At 48.1% G+C, this 12,255-nt stretch overlaps 3 protein-coding genes across 3 annotated transcripts; 2 read left to right on the top strand and 1 right to left on the bottom strand.

Annotated features, from left to right (window-relative positions):
• Positions 1 to 235: 235 nt before the first annotated feature.
• Positions 236 to 1,069, top strand: BHQ10_005286 (uncharacterized protein; the record flags this gene model as incomplete). The annotated part of the gene is made up of 1 exon (XM_040877745.1): positions 236 to 1,069. The coding sequence occupies one exon, from the start codon at positions 236 to 238 to the stop codon at positions 1,067 to 1,069; it is 834 nt and encodes a 277-aa protein (XP_040733790.1).
• Positions 1,070 to 4,478: 3,409 nt separating this feature from the next.
• Positions 4,479 to 8,564, top strand: BHQ10_005285 (uncharacterized protein; the record flags this gene model as incomplete). The annotated part of the gene is made up of 1 exon (XM_040877744.1): positions 4,479 to 8,564. The coding sequence occupies one exon, from the start codon at positions 4,479 to 4,481 to the stop codon at positions 8,562 to 8,564; it is 4,086 nt and encodes a 1,361-aa protein (XP_040733789.1).
• An 860-nt stretch (positions 8,565 to 9,424) lies between these two features.
• Positions 9,425 to 12,036, bottom strand: BHQ10_005284 (uncharacterized protein; the record flags this gene model as incomplete). The annotated part of the gene is made up of 7 exons (XM_040877743.1): positions 9,425 to 9,718; positions 9,771 to 9,843; positions 9,899 to 10,264; positions 10,320 to 10,559; positions 10,619 to 11,157; positions 11,218 to 11,440; positions 12,005 to 12,036. The coding sequence occupies 7 exons, from the start codon at positions 12,034 to 12,036 to the stop codon at positions 9,425 to 9,427; spliced, it is 1,767 nt and encodes a 588-aa protein (XP_040733788.1).
• Positions 12,037 to 12,255: the final 219 nt, after the last annotated feature.

Below are 12,255 nucleotides of genomic sequence, written 5' to 3'. Positions count from 1 at the left end.
AAACAACAGCCCCCTGTGTCAACCGCCGCTTTCATTGTCTAAAAATACTTTACATTTTGCCCTCTTTTACGGAATTTTTCAGAGTACTTGTTAGTTTTATGTTTAGTACCATTCGCTAAAGTCCAGCTCAGCGCCACTCGGTCGCATTCAAACGCCCCTTGTCGCGCAAAACGACGTCACCCCGACAGATCCTTAACTTTCCTCCATCCGATAAAAACAACCACCAATATTCAGAATGGCATCAGAATACGAGAAGAAAACGGTAGCGCAGCTGCAAGAAATACTCAAAGGCCGTGGTTTGACCACCAACGGTAAGAAAGCCGAGCTCATTGCCCGTCTTCAGGAAGCCGATAAAACATCCAACGACACAAAATCAACCGAAGCCAAGCCCGACGCTGCCGCAGAAGATATAATCGACTGGGACGATGAAGCGCCTGCTACCGAAGCACCCTTAAAGGAGGCCACACAAGCTTCGACAGAAGCCGGCGCTGCTACTATTGCTGCTGGCGGGCAGGGACAAGTGCCTAACCCCGTGGCTGTCCCCAATCAGACACTCGGAGAAGATCCCGCAACCACTAACGATCTCCATGTTGAGGGTGTCCCCAAAGAACAGCCTGTAGTGGAGGAAAAGCCCCCGATCGACTACAGCATCGGACTTCAGCCAACAGAGATTGAGGAAGAGTTGAGGAAACGCAAAGCCCGCGCGGAGAAATTTGGCATTGTCGCTGAAACTGGCTCAGAGACGACAGAGGCGGAGAAGGTTATTGAGCGAGCAAAACGATTTGGAACGGGTGCCTCCAGCGACCAGGGTGTGGGTGTTAACCGTCTGGACCAAGCCCTTCCAAATGAGCGAGAACGCAAGCGCGGTAGAGGAAATGATCAAGGTGGTCGGGGAGGCAAGCGACGCAACATCGGTGGTGGACACAATGGTGGACGTAATCGTCCCCAGAATAACAACCGCAAGGGCACCAACCCAAGTGGTCGAAGCAACGCTCCTAAGCCCGTGTTTAGTGACAAGGATAGAGCTGCGGCAGAAGCCAGAAAGAACCGGTTCACTACGGCTGCGTGATAACTAGTCCTTGGAAGGAAGGGTGATTTTCAAAGTCTCAAAAAGAAAAATTGTTGTTATTTTTTACTTGTATTTTAGTGTTTTGTTGAGATAGTTCTAGGCGTTCATGAAGGCAAGATATGTATGTGATATAATCTGAGTTTTGGAGCGTGGTACACATACATGTGTGTAGAACAACACAGCTACTACGGTGGGATGATCTTCCCACCTCCTCTGCGTACTAGTCTATGCAATATTATATCTATTGTGATACAAATGTCCTCTCTTCCGATCCTCAATTGGATGATAATAGATCAGGTGACTGTCATCGCATGCGGTGAGCTTTCCACTGTCACAATTCCTCCACACCCTCTTTGCTCTTGGATGTGGACAATTTGTTGACACTAACGATAGTCCGGAGAATATAGACCAATCAATGACTGTGGCGCTATGGTATTCCTGAGCCCAGTCGCTTTATCCTTTCGTGCACTCCTCTTTGCGGATTTCTTGATCTGGTGGCGACATCTAATTGCTTTAAAACGTAGATAAACAACATGAATTTCTCCGAGTCCGTGTATAGTAAGGAGCCTATCCCAACCTCGATAGTTTAAATGCTGAACTCGTGCATCGGAGATTTTACCTATTCATGCTTTTGTTTTCTTTTTCCCGTGATAGTGCAGCACAATCAATGTCCGAATGTCGTACTCTGTCCGGAGCCGGTGCTAGGCAGTAATAAAGCAGATTCTCGAATCATTCGCAGGTGGATCTAGAATGCAGAGCGATATCAGACTAAGCGAGGCTCAGCCCGGCGCTGCCCACGCTAATGCACGTTTAGGATCGAATCAGATTTGCATATGCCGATTTGGCGATCTTACTGGCCTAGAATCAGCCAATCGCTGCCTGATGGCCGCGTGGTGAAATTTCGTGGTCTTCCCAAGTCTCGACGGGGTATCCGGAACTGAACACGGTCATCACAGTCGTGATCCGCATAAGCAGCGGGAACAAAAGAACGGGTCGCGGGAAAAGGTTCGGCTCGAAGTTGGTGACAGCCAGAACCAGAAAATGGTGGGCGAATGGTATCCATCCGTGGTCCATGGATGTTAGGATCTAAATGAAAAGTTGACATGGATAATGATCTGGAGGGGCCGTGGGTGCTCACGATATTAACGTTTTGACGTCTGGTGAAATCCTGGAGATATTATGTAACAGCCATATTATAACCTAGAATGACTGGTCATTTAAAGTGATGGTAAGACTGGTAGTGATCATAGCACCGGTAGCATTGACTGATGATACTCAAAAGCGGGACTAATGTCTAGATCACGTCTCTGACTCGCTGAAAGTCGTTGCATGAAATAGTCTTCGGTGCATGAATCATTTGTAGTTTCCACCGAAGAGAAAGGCAATCCGGTCTGAATGCAAATCTTAGAGTCTCGTGATGGCACATGATCTACAGAGAATCTGTAATCCTTCTTCGGAAAGCGCCGTGCTGAAAGGGAAGGAGCCATCGGGGCCATCACCTGACCTGCCTTTCCTTCCATAAGCAGCAAGCAAACATCCCGACTTCTTCTGGACATGATAATTCCCCTCCGGTCATCGATCACCAGTCACATCTTGTTGGCACTATTCTTAGCAGTGCTATATGCAACTAATTGCTCCTCCGTCCCAAGTGCAACTCTGTACATCGCACTAAGTCACCAACTTGACTTCTTACTCGATTAAACCGTTCTCCACTTGCGCCGTGCACGGAACCTGGCCTTCAACGCCTCTTCACAACGCCACTTATTGCTCTCCTATCACATCCCGGATCCGTGCTAAGAAAAATCTGATTTTTCTGCGCGGATTTTCACGACGGCCCGCTAAGCTGATTTCCGCTTTACTACGTATGTCCCGTCTGCTACAATCCCTCCAACAAGACACTTTAGATGCTTAGTCTCGAGAGGGGTGGGGCCTGGCCGTTCGAAGTCCTGCTCTCTACGGACGAACTAATCCAACCAACGGTCGCTGTCAATATCTTCCATTCTAGCCTGCAGCCTGTGAGAGAACGTACTCGTGCTTTTTAACCGCCCATTGCTCACGGTCCAAGATGCCCGCTGCTTTCGGTGCTGATGACTCGTCGGTGGAAGAGGCCCTAGCTTGTTTGGCAATATAATAAAAAAGCTACCCAGGACGTACGTATATGATTATCCTATTAACTTGATGGGAAACCCCGTCGATCTCTCTCAAGTCTTTCTTGTGTCTTCTTTGCGTGCTGATGGGGCACCATTTCCGTCTGATTTAGTTCAATTTGCCGGAAACAAAGCCCCCCTGCACAAAAGTCAATATAACCCTGGAGTCAGCAGCCGACGTGTGTGGGAACATTCTTTTTCGTTTATCTCCCAGGCTCTATTATTCTTTCTGTCTCGAATTCGCGGCCAACTCAGAGGGACTTTGGTGCTAGAAGTATAAGATTTGCCATACTAAGCTGAGCTCGAGTGACGTGTCAATCCTTTGCCTTGTTCTCTGCACCGGCGTCGCCTCATCTGCATGCTGCACTAGCCACGATTCGCCAATGTGGAGAGTAGGCTGGTCCGAAAGTGTGGCGGAGTCTGCAGGAACAACTGTATGCCTTGCTCTGATATATACAATACAAAGCGCAGTACTAATGATGATATAGTAAAACTCAAGCCTAAAATAAAATTTGAGCGGTCAGGAAATCATACTTATTAACGTCATTTCTTAAATCCTCGGTGTTGCTGCTTATCTTACCCCATCCACATATACACGATTAAAGACTATCGCGAACTCCATAGTTCATATACACAGATCGGATTGCCGTGATGAGACCGCAAAATATCAACCTTTAATTCCAAAACGACGTTCATGAGGTTATCTGGACTGGCGCTAGAATCACGAACATCGTCGTAAGATGTCCTCCCACAGATTAGACCAGGCTCGGGCAGGGCGATTGCCTGAGTCAAGGCCAATGGACGATGTCGTGATTTCGCCGCATAACGGAGGCCAACCTAGAGGTCATTTTGGATATGCGCCTTCAAGATCTCAACTTCCGAGCTCATCATCCGAACGCAAGATCCAATCTCGATCCAATGTCCGGGCTGAAGACCAGTCGATAATCCGACCAGTATCGAAAGCATCGAGATCCCTATCTAACGATGATGCTGTACGCCCTTCAGGACTTCCACGAATGACTGGTAATAGTGCATCTTACAGGCGTCCTTCGGCACCTTCAATACCCACTACTCGCCCAGATCTAACACAGCTGTCATCTGGTACCACTAAAGTGAAATCCAGGGACACCGTTTTTTCTGCCATGGACAGATCAAAAAGCATCAGTGACCGTCCGCGGAACGTTCTTCGCAGGAAAGGGAATTTTAGAAGACAAGAACCAGATAATGAAGCGATGGTTGACCTACCGAGTCTCGACACTACAATGGGACCGTCTCGAGCATTGGCTGAGCCAGAAAATGACTCTCATTCCACTGCCCAAGATGTCCCACGTCAAGAAAAGGCTTCTACTGTCGCAACAAAACTACCGAGATCGAACACTCCCAAGACAATAGAAAATGGCCAAACGCAGCAAATACCCAAAGAATTCATTGGACTCCGCACCGTTATCAATACAAGCAACCTTCCACCTCCTCCAACACCCATCTTTGCATCGGCCAGCACCCCTTCGACTCGCTACTCTGGATCTCCCGGTATGTGGAGTAGTCGAGGTTCTACTCCAACGTCTCTGTCGTCTTATTCACCTGGTATAACTCAGCCTGCGAATTACAGATTCAAGCAACAAAGTCCAATTCAACTACGCCAGACAGCCGGACTCCGGATGACAACAACCCCTGTATCACAAATAGACCCGGATGAACCCACCATGCTAGGTCCAATAGCTACTGATAATTATGCGAGATCTGGAAATGTTGAGATTCCTCCATTGCAAAAGACGAACGAGGCAATGACCCCCACGACAACCGCATCGCCCGAACAGCAACTGCAGAGCTCACGAAACAATAGTTACGATGGGCAGCAGCAGAATATTCATACTCTACCGGCTTCGACAAACACTTTGTTAGCATCTCCTGACATGGGAAGCAATGCTTCAATCAGGCCTCGACGACCAAGCCGCGATGGAACCGATAAGTKGGAACAAGCCATATCTCCAGTGATTCGGAGCAATCTGCCTGCCTTGCGGACAAACGCCACTCACACACGTCGGAAGTCTGCAGACAAAGTGAACTCTCCGGAGCTACTGCGCGTGACTCCAGTCAAATCAGCTGCGACTTCTGTAGAATCTCTTCAATCTAGCGTTTCGAGCCGTGTTCCCTCTCGCAATGATGCTACACAGATTCCGCGGAAAGCTGCACGGACACTGGTCAAACCTCCAAAAGAGCCCAAAGCTCCTGCCAATCAAACTTCATCAAGCAAGTTCAGCCTGTTCAGCAAAAAATCAAAAATCGATCTTTCTTCCCCCCATTCAACTTCAGCAGAGAAGGCCTCTCGCAAGGGACCAGCAGCTGGAACAGGCCATGAAGGCTATGGCAGATATGCTCATCGAGGACGCAAACCGAGCATTAGCGGAAGCAGCAACGATAGTAGAGCACGGTCTACAAGCACTAGCGGTGGCGCATCAGTCGTAAGTAGCAAGGGATCTAACCGTCAAGACGCAGGAATTGATGACTTTCTTCGCGAACGACTGGAACCAGTCATCATCAATGGAGGTGGAAAGGATCGCGGTGAGCTTATCCGAACACAAAGCGGGCAAAGCTTGAGCACGTTGAGCGTCACATCGACCTCTATTTCTTCAGCACTCAATGGCGGGCCTATAATGGGAGGGKACTCATCTGATTCTTTGGCTTCAATGGTCGACCAAGGTAAACCGCCTGCTAGAATGTTCAGTTCAGATACCAGTCTTCCATCTCAAGCTGGCAAGAAGCATCCAGTCAAACCGAAAATCACACGGAATGAGTCTGCTCCTGCTCAAATTTCGAGCCCTGACAGCAAAAGCAGCTTGTCAATCACGCAAGTAAACTCCAGAGCAAGCGAGGATTCGAACTTCTCTGCACTACCGCAAATCAGTAAAGTCGCTTCCAAATCAGAGAGCATTGATTCCACAAAAGCATCGACAAAAAAACCTAGCCGGAGATGGAATTTCTTTCACAGGAGCCAGAAGAACGAAACAAAGCAGAAAGCTTCAGTATCTGACAAGAGCACAGTGTTTGAAGCCCAGCTTCATGCACAGGTTGCTACCATTCCGAAGTTTCGACCTGTCGCTCATTATGCACTTCTTGACGCTGATTCGGACTCCCTGGAAGATATAATGCATCGGGTGGAGGAATCACCTCCAAGTGACGATGAGGCCTTTTTGCAGCTCCAACAGGGTCCTAAAACTGAGCCGTCCTTGACTGCGCGCCACGGAACTAGTGTCCTTCTTCCATCGCCTCCTGCTATTTGGAAGGAGTTCAATTCAGAGCGCTCGAGTCCGCCACGGAATAGGCCAGCCAGTCTAAAAGTCTTCTTTCAAAAGGAGAATGAGACCGAGGGCTCGGAGAAGGAGGTAAAGAGACGCAGCAGACTTGCACCAGTTGGTCGTATACCACGTGTTGTTTCGAGAAGAGACCGAGATCACAGGCCGCCTCCCCAGTCATATTCGCGACCCTTTAGTCGTGATGAAGCGCCTTCTTTGACGATCACTGCTAGTCCTCTATCAAATGTTCAGGATGCCTTTGGCAGATCGAAGCTCGATGTCGCGACAGATCCTCTTCAACGGGGACCATTCTATACGGTGCCTGGTGCCTCGGGACCCTTCAGCGCACCAGCAGTTGAAAATGCCAGATTTATGTCAAGTGCATATGCGACCAATGAGTTCTTACGATTCTCTCCTCGAAAGCCATCTGAAGTCTCTAGCTCTACATCCGAAGGAGATTCCATCCTTGCGACTGTAGCTGCCATGGGTCTCCAGCCCAATGGTACGACGGATGAAGAGGAAATATGGGCCGAATACGATGATCTTGTGGATACCATGTTAGCACCAAACGAGGACACAGTGTCAAAGCCCAAGATTTCAGAATCATTCGAACTGGCAAAAAAAGCGAGCAAGACTTTGCAAGCGGAGATCAGTGCCTCGGATGTCAATCCACGAGGTTCCGCCGCCTCAGACACTCCCAGTCTTACTGCTGCGGATGCTGCTTCACCTACCCGATTGAGCGACGCCTCAGTACGTCTACGCCGTTCCCAGATTGCCGCTGCCTTGCACACTTCCATAGCTCCGTCGCCACAGGTTTCTTATAGTGAGCTTATTGCTGGCTATTCCGAGCGCAACAAGAGCCTCTCTGATTTCGTGCCACCGGACAGCCCTGCAAAGCCGTCGCAGGAAGAAAGCTCACCACAGCCCGAAGATCTTCAGTCGCCCACGCCGACCAACACGCCCGACTTCGAGACGACCCGTCGGCGAAACACAATGCTATTTGACATGGCCGAAAGAATGCGAGAGGGAGCAGCGGCACAAACCAACCTCAGGTCTGCCTCTCTGATGACTAGCAGGTGGCTTTCTTTTGGTCGCGTACTCTTCAGCCCAGCTCATAACCGCATTCAAAAAACTGACTCAGAGTGCATCTTGATTCTCGATGGCTTGGGCAATGACGACTGGTCCTATTACTGCGCACTAACATACCCTAATGCCAACATATACAACCTGAGCATACGTTCTGGTTCTTCTTCATCCTCGCCTCATCCCGATGCATGGAAGCCACCAACTAACCACCATCTTGTTCATCATATCATCAATGGCACTGCATTTCCATTCCCCAAAGGATTTTTTTCGGCTTGTGTTCTCAGATTTCCAGCTGCGTCTTCTGAGGACAGGCAAAGACATATTCTCTCTGAATGTAAGAGGGTATTGCGACCCGGCGGTTACCTAGAAATGAGCATCTTGGACTTGGACCTAGTGAACGTGGGTAGCAGGACACGCAAAGCGTTGAGAGGTCTCAAGGAGAAGATTTACCTTGCGGATCCAGACATCAGTCTCAAGCCTGCAAGCGACAACATTCAGCGACTGTTGGGAATCTGTGGCTACGACAATTTGAATAGATGTATGGTCAGCATTCCAGTAGCTGGTATGATTGGAGGTTCAACCGGCTCTTCAAACTCCAACAACACATTGTCCGATCTTCCCAGCGCAGGAACTGGTCTATCATCGCAACTCTCTTCCACGACGAATTCGTCGCAACCTCATGCGAGAACACCGTCAAATGAGGCAGAACCTTCGCTCGGTGACTTGCTTTCAGATCCATCTCCTTCCGCCACAAATGATGAATCGATCACAAAGGTGGTCGCTAGAGTGGGACGATGGTGGTACACGCGATGCTACGAAATCCCAGTCCTTTCTGACCCGACCACTGATCAAAGCATCTGGTCCGAACGGCGACTATTACGTGAATGCCAGAAGCGCAGCACCGGTTTCAGGTTACTTATTGCTTACGCTCAAAAGCCGAGCGAGAAGCGGAGGACTGTCAGCCTATGACGGCCTCCGACATATTTTTGAATTTATCAGCGACGATTCAGCGTTATCAACATTACGAGAAAAACGATTTGATATTGTTTTTATGATACGAATTGATGATACGATACCTATTACTAATCTCATGAATGATGGTGATGATTATGACCTTTTGTTCTTCAACCGCCAGAGACCAGCCTGGCACCAGACTCCTGATTTAACTTTTCCTGAAGACATATATTGATGAAATTATATAAGACGCATCCTGGACCTCGCGGTCCGCTTCTTCATTTTTGCATGGCGGCTGCTTTGAGCGAGTGATATATTCTTTTTTGGAATTATTAATCGCGCTTTTCTTATTTTCCTTGTTTCTTCTTCCTCGAGATATCAATATTTTCCCCTTCTTTTCTTCTTATCTTCTTGTCCTGGTGATTTTATTTTATTTTTTCCTTTCGATGTCTATATTTATTCTCCCCGCTGGGTGGCTATTGTCTTTCATAATGTACTTTCTCGAGGAAGTCTGTTCAGGCGGGTCTATGGATGGATGGATATTGGGTATTTAGGGAGAGCTGGAACTAATATATCGGAAATCAGCATTTAACCTTTTCATTGTAAAGTAGGTAAGGGTTACAGTTCTAGCTTATGGTCATAATTGGACTCCCCCGAGCGAACTTTCAGCTGGTATTAGTTTGATATGCAGAATGGCTTTGGTAAAATACATGAGAATGAAGCAAAGAGGTAGAATATTTGCGCCTGAAAGCATAAGGCCGTGACTTGATTAGTGAAATAGGCAATGGTTCATGCCTGCTAGTCTTTGGGTATGAAGGCAAGTCAAGGAAGTTGGTCGACTTCTTGATTACATCTATATGCAAAAGATAGACAACCTATTTTCCGACCTTTGATTTCTTCTTCGGTCTCTCTTCTTCCTCTGCGTCATCCATTTCATCCGCTGCGTCATCATCGTCATCCGCATCGTCCATCTCGGCATCGCTGCCACTTCCGCTACCGCTACTTTCGTGTGCAGAGTCATATTCTTCAGCGACGTCAGAGTCGGAATCAGCTTGGAAATCTTCATCAACGGATTCTTCGTCTTCGTCGGCTGAGCCACGGTCTGGACGGACTTCATCGTCGCTGGATATGTCCTCGTTTTCAAGAGCTGCTTTGATGAGGGCAGCCGACTGGAGGAGGTTAGACACGCTGAATAGCAAGACAGGGGTTCAAGATACTTACGTCGTCAACCATTTCATTTTTTATGCGGATGTTCTTTGCTTTGAAAAATTCTTCGAGGGGCTGTTGTTCCTCGCTGTAGACAATATTAGTAAATGAAGTCACTTTACAGCAAAGGGCATGAGGTATACCGATTGATATTGCTGAATTGGTGCTCCCCCAATCCTCCCTTCAAGCTGACTGTGATGTCAAATGTCCTGCTGGCAGAAATCGCGCCACCAACACGGGACATGGTAACCACCGAAATATTCTCGATCTGGACATATGTTGCTGGCTTGGGCACGAACATGAGACTCTTATCCAAGAAGTATAGAGAACCCTCGTTTGCTTTGATCGAGCACTTGACTCCGCTGTGGCCGTGATGGCTAACAAAGTCCTTCGATGGCATGATGACTTTCTTTCCTGACAAGCCACGGAAAATCTTTGTAATGACTTGGTGAATCGGCTCCTCATATCTTGGCTCCAGCTTGTCTTTGTAGCGCTCTTGTAAGAGTTCCCTTGTTGATTGTAAGCGCAGATGATCTTATATATCAGGAAATTGCGAGCACGTACTCTGTCATGTTCAGCTCGATGCTAACTTCTTCATCCAACTTCAACTGCATAACCAAAAAGGGGTATCTTGTTTGACCCTGTCGAAGGGGTGGGTCCAATCCAAGAACGATCAAAGTGTGCGTTTCGTCGTTCTTAGGAAGCAAGAAGAATTTCTTTATCGAAGAATATTGAATCTTGTAATCGTATGTCTTACCACGCAACCTGAACGACGCCTCGTACATATCGATATCGAATCGACCTCTGTATCAGAAAAGGATTAGTACGCATTTTTTCTCCAACAGACAACGGTAGTCGCATACCTGGGTGTGAGATGCAGAACATCCAAGAACGTGGCGTATGTGTCTCCTGCAACATCTCCAATCTCGGCCTTGTCCATAAGGGTCTCGTAGAAAAGGTTGGCAGCGTTTTGTTCCTCAACTTCCTCTTCTTCGCCTTCACCCTCGCCTTCGCCTTCGCCTTCTTCCTTTTTGACTTCGTCACCTTCAGTCTTCTCCTTTTTGAGCGCAGTGCCAGGGATGTAGAATCGCATCTCGACCAACTCATCAGGACCAGCGGCAGCCTTGCGGCCGCGGTTTTTTGTGCTTCCTTCGATGTGACCGTTGGCCTTTTCATCCGCGGGCAACGCGAATTCGACGGCGACTTCGTTTTTACCTGCTAGATTTGTGTTGGAGATTTCAGAGTAAGGAATTTCGAAAGCGGGACGATTCTGAACGTTGAAAGAAAGTTCGGCTTTGGTGAATTCTGCTTTGCCCCAGTTCCATCCTCGAATAGCGTGTTCTCGTTGTTCGACGGCGACACCGTACCAGACTTTGAAGGCTTTGCTCAATCGCTCAAAGTCCTGTGTGAAAACTGAACATTAGTGACAGGTCAACCCATAGGATCGAGAACTGATCCTTACCTCTTGATCGAATCCATCGAGTTGGATGACACCTGATGTTCGCGATAAGATCTTCAACTCAAACCCCTTAGCAGCTCGGCTCCATTGTGCAGCTCCAATGTTGCTGCTGTCCAAAGTGAATGTGTCTCCGCCGCCTGATGGTCGCCATCCCATACCACTCTCTGCAAGTTTGCATTTGCCAGGCTGCTTGGACAGATCGAGATAGATGTTTTCGAAGCTCTCCCTAGGTAGAATGCGTTAGCTTGAAGATTTGATATACCGATCGGAAAATAGTGAGCTCACATATTGGAGGTGCGCCGAAGCAACGGATCAGAATTGCTTTGCTTTTAAAAAGGTGCGCAAGGTGAAGATGAAGTGATCGAGCGCCTTGATACAATATGTGGTTGAGTGGTTTCCAATAAATCGAAATTGTTGTGTCGTCGAAAGTTGTGAGCTCAAAGTGATATGCAAAAGCTCTTCCCTCCGGAGGTGTGCACGCGCTCAGCAAGACGCGGCGCGGCGAGACCACTTTAATTCCAAAAGAGGTTAAGCCTACCAAGACTGTTTGTCAAGTCACATGACTTGAGTAACTCATACCATCGTCTAACTATATAAGTATTAGCGTAAATCCACCACTTCTTAAAATTTACTATAACCTGCCAAATCCGGGAATCTTGCAGTGATGTAAGTAAGACTTTTATCCAACAGGCGATGGTGGTGCCAGCCGTGCTTATCGATGTCTACGCTCTCTCTAGGTAGTGGGCAAAGGCCACCAGGGCGAGGCCCAAGGCCATCAACGATGCGATACCGTTCCCGTGTCAGAGTGCAGCCTTTATGCATTTTACAACGAGATGCGACGAACTATCTGTCGCAGATAGGTCATCTGCAACTTCTCGTCAGAACTAGCATATCGCACTTAAGAATGTCTGCTGATAACTATACATGGAATGGTCGCGATACCTGTGCGAATTGCCTGGATTGTGCGCCAGTTAACACTTTCACGACGTTAGTTGGTTGGGAATATTCATCAAAGGCTATTCTGGCTCGAGCTCCCCCCCC

The sequence above is a fragment of the Talaromyces amestolkiae genome (genome assembly GCF_001896365.1).
Source record: "Talaromyces amestolkiae strain CIB chromosome Unknown scaffold9.1, whole genome shotgun sequence".
In the NCBI taxonomy this organism is placed as follows: domain Eukaryota; kingdom Fungi; phylum Ascomycota; class Eurotiomycetes; order Eurotiales; family Trichocomaceae; genus Talaromyces; species Talaromyces amestolkiae.
The sequence above is the reverse complement of the archived record's forward strand: the minus strand, read 5'-3'. Positions and strand labels throughout refer to the sequence as shown.